The following is a 20,154-nucleotide window of genomic DNA, read 5'->3' as shown; positions in this document are numbered from 1 at the left end:
TTCCTGGCTTTGGGATAAAACTTCCCCAAAAAATCTTAAAAAGTTAGATTTTGGGGATAAGAATCTTCTGCCACCACCCAAGTAATGATAAGGAAAGCAGGGAAGAGATCACTTGGGAATTCTCAGCCTTAAAGTAAAACCAGGACCCCCCAAAATTAACCAATACCAGGTTAATAAAAAAGGAAGAGAGAGACTTTTTATCATCACCACAATACTTCTGTTACAATCATAATGGCTAGATGGAAAAGTCACCAATTAATATACTCGTGGGGGACCCTCTCCCGCCTCCCAAAATGGGCCTAAAGCTTAGTTACAAAGAAGAGGAAAACCCAGTTTTAAATACTCACATCTGTAGTATTGCATCCAGTTCTGGGCCCTCCACTAGAGAAAGGATGTGGACTCATTGGAGAGGGTCCAGCAGAGGTCAACCAAAATGATTAGGGTGCTGGAGCACATAATTTACGTGGCGAAGCTGAGGGATTTGGATTTATTAATCTGCAGGGGTATGTCTATACTACAGCGCTAATTCAAACTAACTTAGTTTGAATTAGTTAATTCGAACTAAGCTAATTCGAATTAGTGCATCCAGACTTAAAAACTAGTTCGAATTAGCGTTTTGCTAAGGTTAAGGATGTCCGGAAGCAGTGCCGGCAGGGCATCAGATTAGGACTTAGAGCGTGGAGCTGCTGTCTCGGGCTAGCCGAGGGCTGTGCTTAAAGGGACCCGACCCCCACCCCGGACAGACATTTCTCAGGGGTTCCCCGCTTGCAAAGCAGTCCTGGCTTGGAGTGCCCTGAGTGCCCACACTGGGCACATCACAGCACTCGGCCATCAGACCAGCTGCACTTGCTGCAGGCTGCCATCTGGGGGAGGGAGGGCAATTGGGGGGCTACAGGAGAGCTTCTACCCCAAGCAGCCTGCAGAGCCACCCCAGTCTTCCCCATTGGGGGCTCGTACCCCATTCCTCACCTCCTTCCACTTACCCTTCCCTAGCCCCCCTTCCTGATGTGCAAAATAAAGGACACATGTGGTCAAAAATAGAAACTCTCTTTATTGAACAGAACTCGGGGAGACTGGGAAAAGGAGGTGGGAGAGGGGAAGAGAGAGGGTGGGAGAGGGGAGGGCAACTAAAAAGATCAGGGCTTTGGAACAGGTCCCATATGAAGAGAGGCTAAAGAGACTGGGACTTTTTAGCTTAGAAAAGAGGAGACGGAGGGGGGACAGGATAGAGGTCTCTAAAAGCATGCGTGGTGTGGAGAGGGTGCATACAGAAAAGTTCTTCATTAGTTCCCATAATAGAAGGACTAGAGGACACCAAATGAAATGAATGGGTAGCAGGCTTCAAACTAATTCTTCTTCACAAAGCAAAGAGTCAACCTGTGGAACTCCTTGCTGCAGGAGGCTGTGAAGGCTACAACTAGAACAGAGTTTAAAGAGAAGTGAGATAAAATCATGGAGGTTGGGTCCATGGAGTGGTATTAGCCAGGGGGTAGGAATGGTGTCTCTGGCCTCTGTTTGTGGAAGGCTGGAGATGGATGGCATGAGACAAATGGCTTGGTCATTGTCTTCAGTTCATCCCCTCCAGGGTCCCTAGAGTTGGCCGCTGTCAGCAGACAGGCTACTGGGCAAGATAGAGCTTTGGTCTGACCCAGTACGGCCATTCTAAGCTCAGGGCTCAGGGTCGGGGTCTCACTGGACCACCTTGATTTTCATGCAAACCTGTTCCTGGGTGGACAGGCTGGCAGCTCTCCTGCCCTAGACGGCCACTGTCCTGTGCCTAGTGTGGAGGTCATGGATGAGGTCCATGATGTCCGCACTAGACCAGGCGGGCACCCGCCTCTTGCGGACCTGGGCAGGCTCCCGGGAGCCGCCAGCCTGGTCCCGGGAAGAGACGGAGGGCTGGGTGGCAGCGGGTGGCTGGCTCGAGCTGTGCCAGGTGCAGGGTCTGCTGGCTGGGTGCTAGCAGGCTTGCACCTGGCACGGGCACCGTAGCCAGACCATGCCCCTTTAAGGGCTCCGGGGCCGGGAGGGGGGCAGATGAGTTTCCCTGGTTGTGCCCAGAGTGGCCACCAGGGCAAGCTGGGGAGGCTCCCACTAGTTCGAATTAAGTGGCTACACAGCCCTTAATTCGAACTACTTAATTTGAATTAGACTTAGTCCTCGTGGAATGAGGTTTAACTAGTTCAAATAAGTGCTGCGCTAGTTCAAATTAAGTTCGAACTAGCGGTTTGCATGTGTAGCGCCTATCAAAGTTAATTCGCACTAACGTCTGTTAGTTCGAATTAACTTTGTAGTGTAGACATACCCCAGAAGAGAAGAGAGAGGGGGATTTGATAGCTGCCTTCAACCTACTGAAGGGAGGTTCCAAAGAATTTGGGTAGAGGCTGTTCTCTGTAGCGATGGATGGGAGAACGAGGAGCGATGGTCTGAAGTTTCCATGGGGGATATCTAGGTTGGATATTAGGAAAAACTATTTTTTTAGGAGGGTGGTGAAGCCCTGGAATGGGTTACCTTGGGAGGTGGAATCTTCACCCCCAGAGGTTTTAAGTCCCAGCTTTAGAAAGTTCTTTGGCTGGCATGATTTAGTTGGGGTTGGTCCTGCTTTGGGAAGAGGGCTGGATTCAACATCCTGAGGTCTTTTCCAGACCTAGGATTCTATGATTCTATGATCAGAGAGACTCTCCCACTGGATTTCTGTCTTTATCAAGCTCTGTTACTCCCAATCACATGTGATCCCTCGAGATTGTATTAAGGCGCACTCCAGCAGAGCCATGTCTACCTCACTAGCGTTCCTTCGCAAAGTATCCATAAGGGACATTTGTATAGCTGCTACGTGGTCGTCAGACCACATTTTTGCAAAGCACCATGCACTTATGCAGGGACCTCTCTCCAACCTGAAATTTGCGAAGGTGGTCCTTCCCACCCATTTCTGCCAGATCCAAAGTCCCCTACCTCCCTAATACAGAATAGCTGTGTAGTCACTTAATGTGGAGCACCCACAGGGACATCTCTCTCTTGAAGAGGAAGTTACTCACCTCGACAGTAACCGACATTCTTTGAGATGAGTGTCCCCCTGGATACTCCACAACCCTCCTGTGACGGGGCACGCCGCCCCCGCACCCCATCCGGCGGCTCGCCCCGCACTCAGCCCGCGGTCGCGCTGTCCCTCCTGGGCACCACCCAGGAGGCACGGCGGTACTGCGGGGCCTGCTCCCTTGCCGCGGCCCGGATAGCAGGAGGCGCGGCGGAGACGGGGCTTCGCCCGGGCAGTGACGTAGGGCGGGGGCGGGGCCTCGGCGGCGTGACGGCTGACGTCACCGGGCACCGACGCACGGCGGGGGCGGAGCCTGATGACGTGGCGCGTTGCGTCACCCCGGCTGGACGCCGGCGGGAAATTCAGAAGGAGAGGGAGGAGGACGGAGGAGCAAGGAGGAGGAAGGAAGGAGACATAGAGCTAACGGAGGAGGAAGGAACAGAGAAGGAGGAAGGAGCGGAGAGGGAGGAGGAGAGAACAACGGAGGAAGGAGGCACGGAACACAGAAGGAGAGGCACGCAACACAGGAAGGAGGGAAGTGGGGTAGCACCAGGGGTAAGGGGGACTACGTAGAAGGTGGGGGAAAACAGAGACAGCGGGGAGCCGGACGGGCGCACCCGTTACACCTCCCTTTCCACCCCTTTGCTTTGGAATTCTGGCCTCACTGGCTCCGTTCCAGGGTAGAAAAGGAACTGGGTGTAGGAGGATGTTGCACATGCATGATGCCTGCCACCTAGGAGTGCGCAAACGTAGACGTGCACATGCGTGGCCCCAGGAGCACTGCTCTAAAATCTTGGATCAATGACTTGTTGCGAATATGAAGCACCCAGGGGGACACTCATCTCCAAGAGTATCAGTTACTATTGAGATGAGTAACTTCTGGTTTCCATTTTGTGAAAATCAGTCGCATTCCAGGCACATCCCATTGTCCTGATACAACCAAACCCTGACCTTGCATACCAAATTTGGTGGTCCTAGCTCTGACCAGTTGGAGGGAGTTTTTGAACAAATGGATTGACAGTCAGATGCACAAACAGACAAACATTTTCAAATCTATAATAGGTGGGGAGAGTTGTCTCTGGAGTGGTGCTGCCTTCTTTGACCCCATAAACCAATTTTATTAGCCATTAGCATGAGCTCTGCCATTGGATGGACTTTGCCTGGTTTCATTTCTGGGCCCAGAAGTATAATGATATTTGATCCTATTGTAAAGATTTGATTCTTGTAAGAGAGACCCCAACACTGGCTTTCTGCTTCCTTCCCTAGAAAACATCCGTGACCAGTTCAAGAATCTGACAGGAGTCAATTTAGAAAGCCGGTGTAACACCAGCCAGAACGTACGTGTCGAGTGATTCCAGACTGTAGCAGAAGGGAAAAAGGGAGGAGTGGATATGGGCATGGGCATGCGTGGAGTTAGTGCAATGCACTAAGGCAGTGTATCTGCTGTGACTGGTTTGGGCAGTGTGGCTGGACAGAGATGGAGAGGATGGACTAGATCCGGTACCCAGAGAAGGGTGGAGAAAAAAGAGTGGGTGGAGATGGAGAAGTTGGTGTTAAAGAGCTTATCCAAGGAGGCAGAGAGAATTGCAGGGCTGCAGGGAGGGAGGCCCATCTCTGTGCTCCTGGAAGGGGCAGGGCTTAAGGTGGAAAGGGCGAGGCTGAGGCAGCCAGCCCTTAGAACCGCTAGGACTGTACCATGTCCTCTCTCCCCCCAGCCAGGCCTCAGCACCGCTGGGACTCTACCATGTCCTCTTTCCCCCCAGCCAGCCCTCAGCACCGCTGGGACTGCACCATGTCCTCTCTCCCCCCAGCCAGGCCTCAGAGCAGCCCAGAGCATGCCACGTGGTGCTCTGGCAGAAATGTAAAGGGCTGTGGAAGAAACTCAGTCCTCACTCTGAGTTTGTAAGCAACAAGTAGCCAGAGGCAGTTTTATTACGAGCTGCAGCAAGGGAAAAACTGGTTTGGACAGGGGGGAAGCCCCCCCCCCCCAAGCAGATCTTCGAATACAAGCAATTATGAAGCAGTTTATATACTGTCTATTAAATATAATAACAATAACAATTAGTCTCCTTCCCATTACAAACACCAATGGCTAACAGTTATTTAGTTCCACCCAGATGCTCCTTATCTCAAGGTCCCTGCCAGAGTCAGCATTCTATCCTTATCTCCCTATGGAGGCGAGAGGCAAAGGCAGCGTCTAATTACAGATCTTGTGTTGTCAGGCCACAGACTTAGCCTCTTGCTCTCTTGTTAACAAGACCAAGATGGCCGCACACAAATTCCCTTATTCCCTTTTCCTGCCTCCAGCTGCTGCCACTGCTTCTGTAGCTGCAGCTAGGAGCTCCAGGCCCTTCTGTATCACCTGGCCTCAGGGCAGTTGCCCCCTTTGCCCTTCTCCCCTATTGGCGGGCCTGGGCTCATCCCTTCACCCTCCCACTTCCCTTGTCCCTCTCACATGAACAGAGAACAGCAATACTCGAATGCCGGAGGAGCAAACAATTCAGTGTTTATTGGGGGTAGCTCCCAGCAAGCACAAATCTTCTTTCCTTTTTCCTTTCTTCCAACTTACTTCCTGTTTGCTCCTAACTTTCACAGTTATATTTTCAGCCATACCTTAGCCAATCGTTTTACTGAAATTTAACTAACCAGCCCTAACATATTGGAACATGATTGTCTGTCTAATTTTATCCACCACCTTAAGTGGTTTATACCCAGCAAAATTAATTCTACGACAGACCAAAACCATCAAAGAACCAGACACGCCTTTCAGAGAAACAATCGAGAAATGGGGAGTATAATGACAAAACAGTAAAGAATTGAGGATTTCACAGCCCTAACTACTGAGAAGTGGCTCCTTGCCAGACAAAGCTACTAGCCTGTGTTTTCTTTGAGCCTTTCAGGCTCTTCCCTTTATCTGGAAGCGATAGGTTGGATCGCCTTCCTTATAGTCCCAGATTGCCTGGTTTCAGTGTGACTGGTGGGGATGAGTGAGGAGGTGACTGTAGGTTTCCCAGTTTATGGCTGTGCCTGTTGCTTAGCCAAAAGCCTTCACTTAAGAACAAGGCCTGAGACTCTCGTGGTGAGAGAAGCCCCACACAAAGGCAGACTGTGATTTTGATTCTTTGTTTTTATACTTCTATAACTAGCTAGGTGACCAGAACACACCCACATCCTTATAGTATCGGCCTTTGCAGGTTGGCCTGAATCTCAGTATCCCAAGAGATGGGTTGGGGTTGCCAGTCACCTGAACACTAGGTTGAAAGGGGACCTGCCCAACCTGGAGATTATGAGTGAGAGCAGGGAGAGAGTGAGCGATTGGGGGGGGGGGGGGGGGGAGTGGGACAGTGCCTTGGGCAAGGAAGGGGGCCAGGTGTTTGGTTTTGTTCGGTCAGAAAGGTGGCAGCCCTCACTGAATGGAGAAATAGCCGGAGCTACCGAGAGAGGCTGGGGAGAAGGATACAGTACATGGAGAGGGACAGAACAGGTGGCTGGAGGTGGCCACCCATCATTCCTCTCCCCTGCCCCTCTCCTTCCCCCCCCCCCCCCCCCCCCCAGTGCAGCAGGTTGGTAGATGTGTTGTGGAACTCACTCCTTTTTCCATGATTCACCTGCAGGGAATCCAGGAAAGCAAGAAATTTTGCTCTTTCATGAAAGATATCCGAGAGAGATGGTCTTCTGCATTAGGAAATGGAAGCAACCCAGTACCACTGCAGGTCAGAGGCTCTGTGCCTGTATTTGCCGTTCCCTGCCTTCCCTCCACCAAAGCAAAGTCCCCTCTTTATCCCCATCTGCTTGGCCCAGTCTCCAGACTCTTCCTTGTAAAGATGAACAAATCACCATAAACAAGGCTTAGCTGCCTCTGGTCTAGAGGAGTCGACTGAAGCCAACAGCGAGTGGGATTTCAGCTGCCAGCCAAGTGTGGGTGGTGAATGTCTTGGGGTGAAGAGAACGAGGCAGTGTCTGGTACCTGGGTGGGCAGCGTGGGAGCCATGTGGAGTGCAGAGCCAGATAATAAGTGCTTGGAGGGCCTGGGGACATGCCTACCATCACCCATCCATGTACGCAGTTGTTCCTGCCCTGGGATGTTCTGTGATGGTGAGTGGGGAGGATCCCAAGAACTAGGGGAAATGAATAAGTAACAAATTTAAAACAAACAAATGGAAGTTTTTCTTCACACAGCGCAGTGTCAATCTGGGGAACTTCTTGCCAGAGGATGTTGTGAAACCCAAGACTATAATAGAGTTTGAAAAAGAGCTAGATAGATTTGTGGAGGACAGGTCCATCAATGGCTAGTAGCCAGGATGGGCAGGAGTGGTGCCCCTATGCTCTGTTTGTCAGAAGCTGAGAATGGGCTACAGGGGATGGATCACTTGTTCTGAGGCACCTGGCATTGGCCCGTCAGAACACAGGATACAGGTCGAGATGGAATTTTCGTCTTACCCAGTCTGGCCATTCTTACCTTCTTCCTGTCTTCTTATGGATCCATGAGACCATAGTTGGCCCAAAGTATGGGCCAACTGGGCTACCGCCCGGGGCACCCCATTGCAGGGGCACCACGTGAGGCTACCGGGCTGGGCGGGGGTGGCACCATGCATGCTCTGCTCACCTGGGGGTGGGACTGCGCATGCACCAGGGGTGGGGCCCTGCATGCGCTGCACACCCGGGGTGGGGCTACGCATGTGCTGAGTGCCCGGGAGCGGGGGGTGCCACTCTCCTGGGGGCGGAGCCGTGCATGCGTTGCACTCCTGGTGGCAGCACCACTCTCCCAGGGCCCAGTGTGCATGAATGGCTCGGGCCAGACCTGCATGGGAGCATCTCTCTGTTAGCCAGTAGGCCGCTGTTTGACAGCCCTTGCTTGACACAGGGTGTCTTCGTTTTGCATCCCAGAATGCCACTGCCTCTTTCGATTCATTTGTCGGGAACATTAGTGAATTGCCACCCAAGGAGAAGGTCTTGGCTGCCACCGTTTTTCTGAAGAGCGTGGAATCGGTCGCCTTTGAAGCTGCTCTGAGAAGCCCCACGAACCAGATAAAGCCCATCAGAACTGGGATGATGAGTAAGAAAAAGGAACCCTCACCCCCTGCACAACTCTGACCACCATGCTAGCTAGTCTCTGTGGTGCAGGGCTCCAGGGTGCTGGGTTGAAGCGTAAGGGATCCGGGTGGCGGGCTGTTCCTGCCTGCCTGCTCGCTTGGAGCTTATGTTTTTCTGTCTGTGAAATGGGGGCATGAGCCCTTTGTGCTGCTGGGGGCAGGCACAGTCTCTTGCTGCATGTGCCTCTGGGGCCCAGCACAAGGGGGCTCTGACCTCAGCAAGGAGTGGGATTGGGGCAGTGACTGTTCATTGTGCTGCACGAAGGTAAGAATATTCCAGGCTCCTGCTTCTGTTCTTGCCACTGCTGCCTTCACTGCAGTGTGGCTCTCCTGGTGTCTGTGGCGTGTCTCCTTGGAGGAGATTTGGCTCCACGCTAACGGGGGGGTTGTTTTCAAAGCACCTCAGTGAAGAACTTGTCCTTCTGTCCCAGCCATCGCAGCCAAGGCCGTTAAGGATAACTGCAGCAGTCAAGGGGAGAGAATCTCACTGAATGCAAAAAACGAATTGATGGCCATTGACTGCACCACGGTCGTCGGCTCTGATGGCTCAGGTACCAACTAGAAGCCTTCTGGACGTGCAAGAGAGAGGATCAGAGTACTCCAGCAGCGTCCTCAGAGCCAGCTGGGGGGCCAGATCTTTCAGGGCTGCAGAGGGTCAACAGACTCCCCAGGGGACCTTGCAGGCCCCTATGCAGGGTGTGTGTGAAGGGTAGGAAAGCGCCTTCCCATGGTCCTCCATGGGACTGACTCTGGCTGGCCGGGAGAAGGCAGGAGTGGCCCATAGTCCTGACCCTTGTTGCCCTTCCCTCCCCTGGAAAATGCTTCAGCCAGCCAAGGGAAGGCTGGGGCTGTTTTTCTCACTCTCCCTGAGGAGCAAAGTCAGGAGTGGGAAATCAGCCCCAGCCTTCCCCGGCCATCAGGGACCATCGGGGGTGGGGTCCACATTTTACAAAAAACACCCACAGAAATTCCTGCACACAGGCCTGCTTTGGGCGGCTTTACACCAGCCTCTTGGGCAGGGCTTAATGTGTAATATAAGAAGTACCAGGGCTCACTTATATAACTGGTGCAGCAGGCCCAGAGGTGCTGGGACTCATTCCTGGCATTAAGGGGGCTGACAGACTTTCCCGGCCCCTGGGCAAGATGGGAGAGGGCCCAGCTCCATTCCCCTGGGAGGAACTGGGATTTGGGTGGAAGGAGTGGTGTGGGAGGGAGCAAGCCCTTAGCTTTCCCTCAGGTGCACCAGAACCCCCTCCCATCCCAGCAGCCCTCAGAACCGCCCGGAGTGCACCGCACAGCGTGATGGTGGGGATATAAATAGCCCTCGGGTCCTGCCGCCACCGCTCCAGCAGCATTTGGAAGCCCCAAGCCCTTCTGTATTGCCCGGTCCTGGGGCAACTGCCCCCTTTCCTGCCCTGCCGGTGGCTTCCCTGGCACAAATTAAGCACAGCCCTTGTGGCTTCCCCCATGCAGAGAGCACATCAGGGCCAGAGAGTTCCCACAGACCAGGATGGGGATGGATTTTCTGGGACTTATTCCTCAAAAAATCAGGTTTACAGGATCTTGTGGAAAAGGGTCTTTTTTTGGAGCAAAATGGCCCTGTTGACACGGCATTTTTTTCCACAAAAACCTGTTTCTCAAAAAGGATCGGAAGAGACTATGCAAATGAGAGGATGAGAAATGCTAATGAGCGCTTCATTTGCATTTCCTCTTCCTCAAACTCCTGACAGTGTAGATGTATCCAGGCTGTTCAAAAATCACCTCTTGTTCCTTTGTTCCTGCAGGCCCTGGAGCCGTCGTCTTCATAGTGTACGACAAGCTGGAGTCCGTCCTAAAGGACAGTGTCAGCGATCAAAGCCTGACAGGTGCTGACAGACTGGACGAAGTTACCCTGAATTCCAACGTAGTGAGTGCGACCATAGGGAAAAGCAGAAACCTCTCCAGACCTTTCAACTTCACCTTGGAGCATAAAGAGGTGACGGGCAGCAGGGGTGATACGTTGGGGGGCACAAGGGGTCACACGCCCCCAGGGGCGGGAGGGGAAAGAGGCTAGACAGCAGCTGGGAGAACTAGTGAGTGGGCCTGGAGCTCACAGCAGTGGCCTGCCCCACCCCCACTCACCAAAAGCAGTGGGAGAAGCCCCAGCTCCTTCTGCTCAGCCTGAGCCTCCTTTTAGTTCAAATCTCTCAGCATCACCGCCCCCAAACTGTCCATGTGCAGATAGATTTTTGTTATGTGCCCCAATACTGAGGTGACATATCTCCCTATAGGTGACATAAAATTCATTCTGCCCCTGGACATACAAAAATAAAGGCCACACTGGTCCCAACCTGTCTGTCAAATTCTGGATCCTAGAATCATAGAATCATAGAACCATAGAGCTGGAGGAGACCTCAGGAGTCATCAAGTCCAGCCCCCTGCTCTAGGCAGGACCAATCCCAACTAAATCAACCCGGCCAGGGCTTTGTCAAGCTGAGATTTAAACACCTCTAGGGATGGAAACTCCACTACTTCCCTAGGTAACCCATTCCAGTGCTTTACCACCCTCCTAGTGAAATAGTTTTTCCTAATATCCAACCTGGACCTCTCCCACCACAACTTGAGACCATTGCTCCTTGTTCTGCCATCTGTCACTACTGAGAACAGCCTCTCTCCATCCTCTTTGGAACCTCTCTTCAGGAAGTTGAAGGCTGCTATCAAATCCCCCCTCACTCTTCGCTTCTGCAGACTAAACAGACCCAAGTCCCTCAGCCTCTCCTCATGAGTCAGATGCTCCAGCCCCCTAATCATTTTGGTTGCCCTCCGCTGCACCCTCTCCAATGCATCCACATCCTTTTTGTAGTGGGGGGCCCATAACTGGACACACTACTCCAGATGCGGCCTCACCAAAGCCGAATAAAGCGGAATAATGACATCTCTGGATCTGCTGGCAATGCTCCTCTTAATGCAACCTAATATGCCATTAGCCTTCTTGGCTACAAGGGCACACTGTTGACTCATATCTAGCTTCTCATCCACTGTAATCCCCAGGTCCTTTTCTGCAGAACTACTACTTAACTGGTTGGTCCCCAGCTTGTAACTATGCTTGGGATTCTTCCGCCCCAAGTGCAGGACTCTGCACTTGTCCTTGTTGAACCTCATCAGATTTCTTGTGGCCCAATCCTCCAATTTGTCTAAGTCATTCTGTACCCTATCTCTGCTCTTAAGCGTATCTACCTCTCCCCCCAGCTTAGTGTCATCCGCAAACTTGCTGAGGGTGCAATCCATCCCCTCATCCAGATCATTAATAAAGATATTGAACAAAACCAGTCCTAGAACTGAACCTTGGGGCACTCCATTAGAAACTGACCGCCATCCTGACATCGAGCCATTGATCACTACCCGCTGTGCCCGGCCTTCTAGCCATCTTACCATCCACTTATCCAATCCACAATCCCTTAACTTGCTGGCAAGAATATTGTGGGAGACCGTATCAAAAGCCTTGCTAAAGTCAAGGTATATAACATCCACTGACTTCCCCATGTCCACCGAGCCAGTTACCTCATCATAGAAGCTAATCAGATTGGTCAGGCATGACTTGCCCTTTGTGAATCCATTGTTGCTGCAATTTCTGTTTTCAGACAACGGATGACGAAGAGAAGAGCATCTGTGTTTTCTGGGATGTCGCTGGCGACAAAGGCAACTGGTCCAAAGAGGGCTGTGAGCTGCTCACTGCAAACAGCACACACACCACATGCACCTGTAGCCACATGTCCATCTTTTCCATCCTAGTGGACAGGAATGCCAGTCAGGTATTTCAAGCATCTGCCAAAGCTCCTGGTCCATGCGCAGAAAGCTGGGGTTGCATTCGCCCAGACAAAAACCCGCAGGGAATTTCAAGAGAGCGCCCAAACCCTTGGACACCCAAACTGCAGGCCTGTACCACAGAAAGGAAAGGAGCGGTGTCTCGTGCTGTGAATTGTTCCAATGGCTGGAGCCAGGCGCTAGTCATGATCCCCTGCACTTGGCCAGCATGTTAGACGTCCTACAGACTGGCTTATATCCTCTGCAACCCAATATTTGATCCAATCTGTTTGCAGTCACTATGAAATCCAGAGAACCGTGTAATTTTCTGGGGGCTGCAAACTCCAGACCTGCGCTGTTTGTGCCTCTGTGTTTTCTAGTGGAAGGGGCAGGGCATGGAGGGGATCCCCACCAATGGAGCTGGAGCGCTGATTGCCATGGGAAACTATCCGGGTATTTCACAGAGCCTGTTCCTACAGCGCGATTTGCAAGATTTTCTCTGGCTTTAATTTTTCCTTTAGCAGGAAGATGGTGCCCTGAGCGTCATCACCCATGTGGGCCTGTCCATCTCCCTGCTGTGCCTCTTCCTCGCCATCCTCACCTTCCTCCTGTGCCGCTCCCTCTGGAACGTCAGCACCTCCCTCCACCTGCAGCTCTGCCTCTGCCTCTTCATGGCCGACCTGCTCTTCCTCACCGGGATGGACAAAGCCAAGGATAAGGTTGGGAAATCATCCCAAATGCACCTCCCCCACTTTTCTCTGTCTTGCCTGTTTAGATTGTAAGTTCTTTGGTGCAGAACTCTCACCTGGGGGGGGGGGGGGGGTACCTCACGGAATGGGCCAACAGCTCATGGTACCTGAGCAGCTGGCCTGAGCTTCTGCCTGAAGGGCTCATGTTCCCAGATACAGCGTAACCCCCCCCCCCGCCCCCCAGCTGTGTGGTTGTACAGTGCTGGGCTCCTGGAACTTGTTTGGGGCCCTTCGGTGCGACTGTAATGAAATAATGAGGGGGAATGGAGCACGCATGAAGCCCCTGACATGGGAGGCAGGGGGAGGAGATTCATAGAATCATAGAATACTAGGACTGGAAGGAACCTCGAGAGGTCATCGAGTCCAGTCCCCTGCCCTCATGGCAGGACCAAACACTGTCTAGACCATCCCTGATAGACATTTCTCTAACCTCCTCTTAAATATCTCCACAGATGGGGATTCCACAACCTCCCTGGGCAATTTATTCCAGTGTTTGACCACCCTGACAGTTAGGAACTTTTTCCTAATGTCCAGCCTAAACCTCCCTTGCTGCAGTTTAAGCCCATTGCTTCTTGTTCTATCCTCAGAGGCCAAAATGAACAAGTTTTCTCCCTCCTCCTTATGACACCCTTTTAGATACCTGAAAACGGCTATCATGTTCCCCCCTCAGTCTTCTCTTTTCTAAACTAAACAGACCCAAATCCATCAGCCTTCCCTCATAGGTCATGTTCTCTAGACCTTTAATCATTCTTGTTGCTCTTCTCTGCACCCTCTCCAATTTCTCCACATCTTTCTTGAAATGCGGTGCCCAGAACTGGACACAATACTCCAGCTGAGGCCTAACCAGCGCAGAGTAGAGTGGAAGAATGACTTCTCGTGTCTTGCTCACAACACACAGAAGAGGGAGCTTGGAGAACCAGACAGACCTTCCCAAGAGATGACAGGGGTTGTGGGCAGGACAGTAAATAAGGGACAATGGAATCGGTGCCAGCTCCGTGGGTGCTCTTCAAGGGGGCCGTTTCGGAAGAGTGGGCGGGACTCCTGTCTGGGGAAGGGAGGGGCAGAGGAGTAATTTATGGAATCCAAGTACTTTCCCCTGAGTCCCTATAGGCAGGGGAATGGGAAGAAAAGCAAGCTGCATCCTGGTGCACACGGCTACTCCCTCCGCCCTGCTCTCCCAAAACAGTGCCCTTGATGCTCTGGGGCTGGAATACCCAGGGGAAAAAACCATAGTGAGTGCTCAACACCCACTGGCAGGCTCCTCAGAGTGACATCTCAGGGGTTTCCCTAAACCCCCCATGAGAGTGTATACCCCCCCCGAATTTCTGCAACATCCCCTCAGTTCTGAACTATGGTGCCGTACAGCCCACCTTCACCCTCACAGTCTCATCCCTCATTGGCCCTGACACCACCCCCCCTTGTACATTTGACCCCCCCCCCCAATTTCAATTCCTGGGGAGGCTATTGATCTCCTGCCTGCCAGATCAGCTGTCCAGTGGCAAGCCAGAGGCACTTGGAGGGGCGGGACAGGAAGAGGTGGAGCCTTTAGTGGCAGGGGTGGAGTAGGGGCAGGGTCTGGGACAGAGCAGGGGTCTGGCTCTCCTGGGAAAATAAAAACTCAGCATCTCCAGACAAGGGTAGGGGCGAGACTCAGGTGACAGCCGGGGGTGGAAAACGGAGCCTGGCATGAGGCTGGGCAGATGGAGTCTTGCAGGAAGCGGGAGAGCAGTGTGGGAGGATGGCTCAGAGAGCTTGCTGGAGGGATGGAGGTGCACACAGAACTGCTGGTGTGAGCAGGGCATTCAGACTGAGAGCCAAGGCACGTGCGATACACCAGTCCTATATCGGGGGGCTGGTTTTGCCCTGGGACCCTGCACGTGCCTGGTAGTATTGTGTCCAGCACAAATGAAATGTTGAGGATTCAGATCTTCCTTCTGCTAGCTTGACACCACTGGCCTCCGTGGAGATACCCCAGGTTTACACCAGCATCAGTGAAATCAGAGTCTGGCTCCAGAGTTTCAGTATCTCTGGGCTTCGGCTCCCCGGCCGTAAGAGGGACACTGGACTAAAAATCAGCTCCCCGACCACAAAGAGCTGAAGCTGCACTTTTGGGCGGATGCTCATTTCCCAATTTGGAAAAGTGCCTTTGGCCCACGAGTGGAATCCACACAGCCGTCAATGGGTGCTGGCTCTCGGGGGGAGGACAGTGTGTATGCTGAAACCAGTGAAACCCATGCATGTCCCTGGTTTACTTCAAACACTCCTCACCCAGAGTCCTGGCCAGAGCAAATATTGTAATTCAGTATCCAACGTGTGTGCAACACCCCTGCCCACTGCTGGGTGGGGTCAGAATTGCCACAATTTTTAAACAAACAATAAACTTAAACTTTTGTGGGCACAGCCCACTTCTTCAGATGTCTGGAGTTTCTTCAGATGTGACTCCAGACATCTGAAGAAGTGGGCTGTGCCCATGAAAGCTCATGATACCATCTCCATGTTTTGTTGGTCTATAAAGGGCTACTAGACAATTTGTTGTTTTTTAAGTTTATCTTGTACAGACTAACTTGGCTACCCCTCTGACACAACTATTGTAAGCACTAATTTGAATTATAATAGTAGCTGACAGGACTCAGTTGAGGTCTGGGCACCATTGTGCTGGGCACTGCATCTATAGCAAGAGAAAGCTGGTGCCCTAAAGAGCTCATGGTCTAAGCAACTTGAGGTAAGCCATGGGGGACAGCGTGATTGCGCAGATGGTGTCACAGAGAGGGCTTTGGTTTCTTCCACCATGGAACTCTGTTCCAGGGACAAAGATTGTTAGGAAGAGATGGGATCCACCTAACAAAGAGAGGAAAGAGCATCTTTGCAGGCAGGCTTGCAAACCTAGCGAGGAGAGCTTTAAACTAGGTTTGTTGGGGGGTGGTGACCAAAACCCTGAGAGGAGTGGGGAAGTCAGATATTGGGAAGAAATGCAAAGAGGAACGAGCAACAAAGGAGGACCCCTGATTCGAATGGAAAGGGTAGGGCGATCATCCGGTTATCCGAGGTGTTTGTACACCAATGCGAGAAGTCTAGGTAACAAACAGGAAGAATTGGAGGCCCTGGTCCAGTTCAAGAACGACGATTTGAATGGGATAACAGAGACTTGGTGGGATGACTCGCATGACTGGAGCACTGTCATGGAAGGGTATAAACTGTTCAGTAAGAACAGGCAGGGGAGAAAAGGAGATGGAGTTGCATTGCATGTAAGAGAGCAATATGATTGTTCAGAACTTCCGTATATAGCAAGAGCCTCCGCCGCCTTCCAAAAATACCCCGAGAAAAGCCTATTGAGAGTCTATGGGTCAAGTTTAGAGGTGTAAGCAACAGCCGAGATGTTGTGCTTGGTGTCTGCTACAGGGCACTGGATCAGATGGATGAAGCAGTGATCATGAGATGGTAGATTTCAGGATCCTGACCAAAGAAAGAAAAGAGAGTAGTAAAATACACACTTTGGACTTTAGAAAAGCAGACTTGGACTCCCTCAGAGACCTAATGGGCAGAATCCCCTGGGATGCTAACATGAAGAAGAAAGGAGCCCAGGAGAGTTGGCAGTTTTTCAAAGCCTTATTGAAGGCACAGAAAGAAACCATTCTAATGCATAGCAAGAGAAGCAAATATGATAGGAGACTGGATTGGCTTACAGGGGAAATCCTTGGTGAACTTAAGCACAAAAAGGGAGCTTACAAAAAGTGTAATCTTGGACCGATGACTAGGAAGGGGTATAAATGTATAGCACGACAATGCAGGGGAGTTATCAGGAAGGCAAAAGTGAAACTGGAATTGTGACTCGCAAGGGATTTGAAGGATAACAAGAAAGGATTCTACAGGCATGTTAGCAAGAAAAGGTGATCAAAGAGTGTGTGGGGCCCCTACTGAATGAGAGTAGTAACTTGGGGTACGTCTAAACTACATGGCTCCGTCGACGGAGCCATGTAGATTTGTTTTTTTTCAAAGGCAAATGAAGCCGCGATTTAAACGATCGCGGCTTCATTTACATTTACATGGCTGCCGCGCTGAGCCGACAAACAGCTGATCAGCTATTTGTCGGCTCAGCGCGGCAGCCATGTAAATTTAAATGAAGCCGTGATCATTTAAATGGCAGCTTAATTTGCCTTTGCCTATCTGTCTAATCTACATGGGTCCATCGATGGAGCCATGTAGTCTAGACACAGCCTTAGTGACAGATGATGTGGGGAAAGCTGAAGTACTCAATGCTTTCTTTGACTCTGTCTTCACAGACAGGGTCAGCTCCCTTACTAATGTTCTAAGTGATGCAAATGGGACAAAGGTAGACATCCCTTGGTGGGGAAAGAACCGGTTAAGAACTATTTAAAAAGCTAAACTTACATAAATCCATGGGTCCGGACTTAATACATCTGGGTATGTCTACACTACCCTCCTAATTCGAACTAGGAGGGTAATGTAGGCATACCGCACTTGCAAATGAAGCCCGGGATTTGAATTTCCCGGGCTTCATTTGCATGAAGCCGGCCGGCGCCATTTTTAAATGCCGGCAGTTCGAACCCCATGCCACGCGGCTACATGCGGCACGGAGTAGCTAGTTCGGATTAGGCTTCCTAATCCGAACTAGCTGTACTCCTCGTGTAGCCGCGCAGCATGGGGTTCGAACTGCCGGAGTAGTGTGTCCAGTTATGGGCCCCCCACTACAAAAAGGATGTGGATGCATTGGAGAGGGTGCAGCGGAGGGCAACCAAAATGATTAGGGGGCTGGAGCATCTGACTCATGAGGAGAGGCTGAGGGACTTGGGTCTGTTTAGTCTGCAGAAGCGAAGAGTGAGGGGGGATTTGATAGCAGCCTTCAACTTCCTGAAGAGAGGTTCCAAAGAGGATGGAGAGAGGCTGTTCTCAGTAGTGACAGATGGCAGAACAAGGAGCAATGGTCTCAAGTTGTGGTGGGAGAGGTCCAGGTTGGATATTAGGAAAAACTATTTCACTAGGAGGGTGGTAAAGCACTGGAATGGGTTACCTAGGGAAGTAGTGGAGTTTCCATCCCTAGAGGTGTTTAAATCTCAGCTTGACAAAGCCCTGGCCGGGTTGATTTAGTTGGGATTGGTCCTGCCTAGAGCAGGGGGCTGGACTTGATGACTCCTGAGGTCTCCTCCAGCTCTATGGTTCTATGATTCTATGATTCTAGGATCCAGAATTTGACAGACAGGTTGGGACCAGTGTGGCCTTTATTTTTGTATGTCCAGGGGCAGAATGAATTTTATGTCACCTATAGGGAGATATGTCACCTCAGTATTGGGGCACATAACAAAAATCTATCTGCACATGGACAGTTTGGGGGCGGTGATGCTGAGAGATTTGAACTAAAAGGAGGCTCAGGCTGAGCAGAAGGAGCTGGGGCTTCTCCCACTGCTTTTGGTGAGTGGGGAACTGAACTCAGATTTCTGAAGCAGCTTTATCACAGGAGCAGCTTGTCTCACAAGGGCCAAATGCTTCTAATATTAGCCTCTAATGGAGATTCTCTTTCAGCTCATAAAGTAGAGGCACCTGCTTTTGGACCAGGACAATCTGAGTTCCACTCTCTACTGCTTTGATGAAGTAAAGCAGCCACTGTATGCCAGGTGTAGTCCTACATGGCAGAGGGGTTTGTTAAATATTTCACAATTTTTGGGTGCTATTTTCTCCCCAGCTTGAGGACACATCAAATAACTGTTGCTTTCACTGCCATAATGAGCTACATGCCAGAGTTGCTGAGTTCTCTGTCACCTCCAGGGCTGTGCGGTCATTGCTGGCTTGCTACACTACCTCTTCCTGGCCTGCTTCACCTGGATGTTCCTGGAGGGGCTGCACCTCTTCCTCACTGTCAGGAACCTGAAGGTGGTGAATTATACCAGTGCCAGCCGGTTCAAGAAGAGATACATGTACCCGTTCGGCTACGGATTCCCAGCTCTGATCGTGGCTATTTCTGCTGCAGTGAATTCTGAAGGCTATAGAACTTCCCAGCCGTAAGTGCAATATCCATCCCCGGGGGAGAGCAGGTATCTCTCAACTTATCTGATGAATTGCAGAGAGCAAATGTATTCTGTGATACCTGCCTCTTCAGATGTTTTACACAACACCCAGTCAACCTGTGGAACTCCTTGCAGGGGACTTTGTGAAGGGCCAGAATTTAACAAGGCTAAAAAACCCCACAGATAAATTCATGGAGGGAATGTCCATCAATGGCCATTAGCCAAGATGGGTAGGGATGATGTACCCAGCCTGTATTCATTGGAAGCTACGAATGGGATGGATCACTTGAGGATTCCCTGTTCTGTTCCTTCCCCCTGCGGCATCTGGCATTGGCCACTGTCCAGACAGGATACTGGGCTAGATGGTACGACCCAGTGTGGTCGTTCTTATGTTCTTACAAAACTAGTTTCTCTAAGCTAGGTTTATGAAACTGCAAGAAAGAGAAGCAGGCAGCGTTCACCCTGCCCAAGAAAAGAGATGCCAGACTTGCAGGGAAGACAAAACGTATTTGTGTACATACGAATGTATTCTGCTTTCACATGTCCAGTGACTGGTGTGAAGGCCATAAGGTTGTTGAGAAAGCGCAATTGTTATCCCCAGACTCCAAAAATCCCCACTCCTGACTCAAACCAAGATTCGCAAGGCAAGTGACATGGCCAACAGTGCGTGAGAAACAGAGCTTAGGTCCTTAACTCCTTCTCTGCTCCTCTACCCAAGGACTGCCCTTCCCAGGAGGGAACTGAAGGGTCAGTGAAGCCATGGACATGTCATACAGGTTGGACCTCCCTGGTCTGGCACCCTCTGGACCTGACTGGGACGTCATTTCTGCTCCCATTCTGCTGGCCCCACCCCTGCCCTGCTGCTCCACCAGGCGTCAAAACTCTCCTGGGTGGCCCAACTTGGCCACACTCGAATCTTCCTGCTCCCCCCCCAGTCCAGCTGAGCCATGCCCCCTCACCTCCTCCACAGACTATCTCAGCCACACGCTGGGCTTCCTGCCCTTCCTCGCTTCCCCTCGCCCACAGCTCCCAACCCCACTGGCAGCCCAGCTCAGCCACCGTCTGGGCTTCCCAACTCCCGTCCCCTGCCCCAGACAGTCCAGTTGGGTTTCATGCAAGGCTCCCAGCTCCCCCTCCCAATGGCTCCCAGCTCCCCCAGAATCCCCAACTGGGTTATACAACAGGCTCCTGCCTCCCTCCCACTCTCCACAGTGCGCTGGACTCCTGGCCCTTCACCTCCTGCAGTGCACCAGGACTCTCTGATCCTGGAACATCCGTGGTTCTTCCACACCATGGATGTTGCTGGCCCAGAGAGTTCCAGTTCAAAAAGGTGCAACCAGTATTTCATTTTCCCTCTCCCAGCCCCAGTTCCAAAAGGTACCTGTATCAGGGCTCTTCTGAATTAAGACCTTAGTTTTATTGTTCCCATTTCTCCGAGTTAGCAACTCTGGTAACCCCAAGAGGAGAATTCACTT

The 20,154-nt window shown here is 51.5% G+C and overlaps 1 protein-coding gene across 2 annotated transcripts in view; it reads left to right on the top strand.

Moving 5' to 3' along the window:
- The window catches only part of LOC102462532 (adhesion G protein-coupled receptor E3-like), a 50,080-nt gene that overhangs the window by 24,856 nt on the left and 5,070 nt on the right, over nucleotides 1-20,154 (top strand). For both annotated transcript variants that reach the window (XM_075902276.1, XM_075902275.1), the window contains 8 exons: nucleotides 4,301-4,371; nucleotides 6,649-6,747; nucleotides 7,922-8,090; nucleotides 8,559-8,678; nucleotides 9,912-10,102; nucleotides 11,748-11,918; nucleotides 12,432-12,629; nucleotides 18,441-18,673. In XM_075902276.1, coding sequence (XP_075758391.1) covers nucleotides 4,301-4,371; nucleotides 6,649-6,747; nucleotides 7,922-8,090; nucleotides 8,559-8,678; nucleotides 9,912-10,102; nucleotides 11,748-11,918; nucleotides 12,432-12,629; nucleotides 18,441-18,673 — 1,252 coding nt within the window. The remainder of the gene's footprint in view (nucleotides 1-4,300; nucleotides 4,372-6,648; nucleotides 6,748-7,921; nucleotides 8,091-8,558; nucleotides 8,679-9,911; nucleotides 10,103-11,747; nucleotides 11,919-12,431; nucleotides 12,630-18,440; nucleotides 18,674-20,154) is intronic.

The sequence above is a fragment of the Pelodiscus sinensis genome, chromosome 19, assembly GCF_049634645.1.
Source record: "Pelodiscus sinensis isolate JC-2024 chromosome 19, ASM4963464v1, whole genome shotgun sequence".
Lineage (NCBI taxonomy): Eukaryota > Metazoa > Chordata > Testudines > Trionychidae > Pelodiscus > Pelodiscus sinensis.
This window is presented reverse-complemented; position numbering and strand designations above follow the sequence as displayed.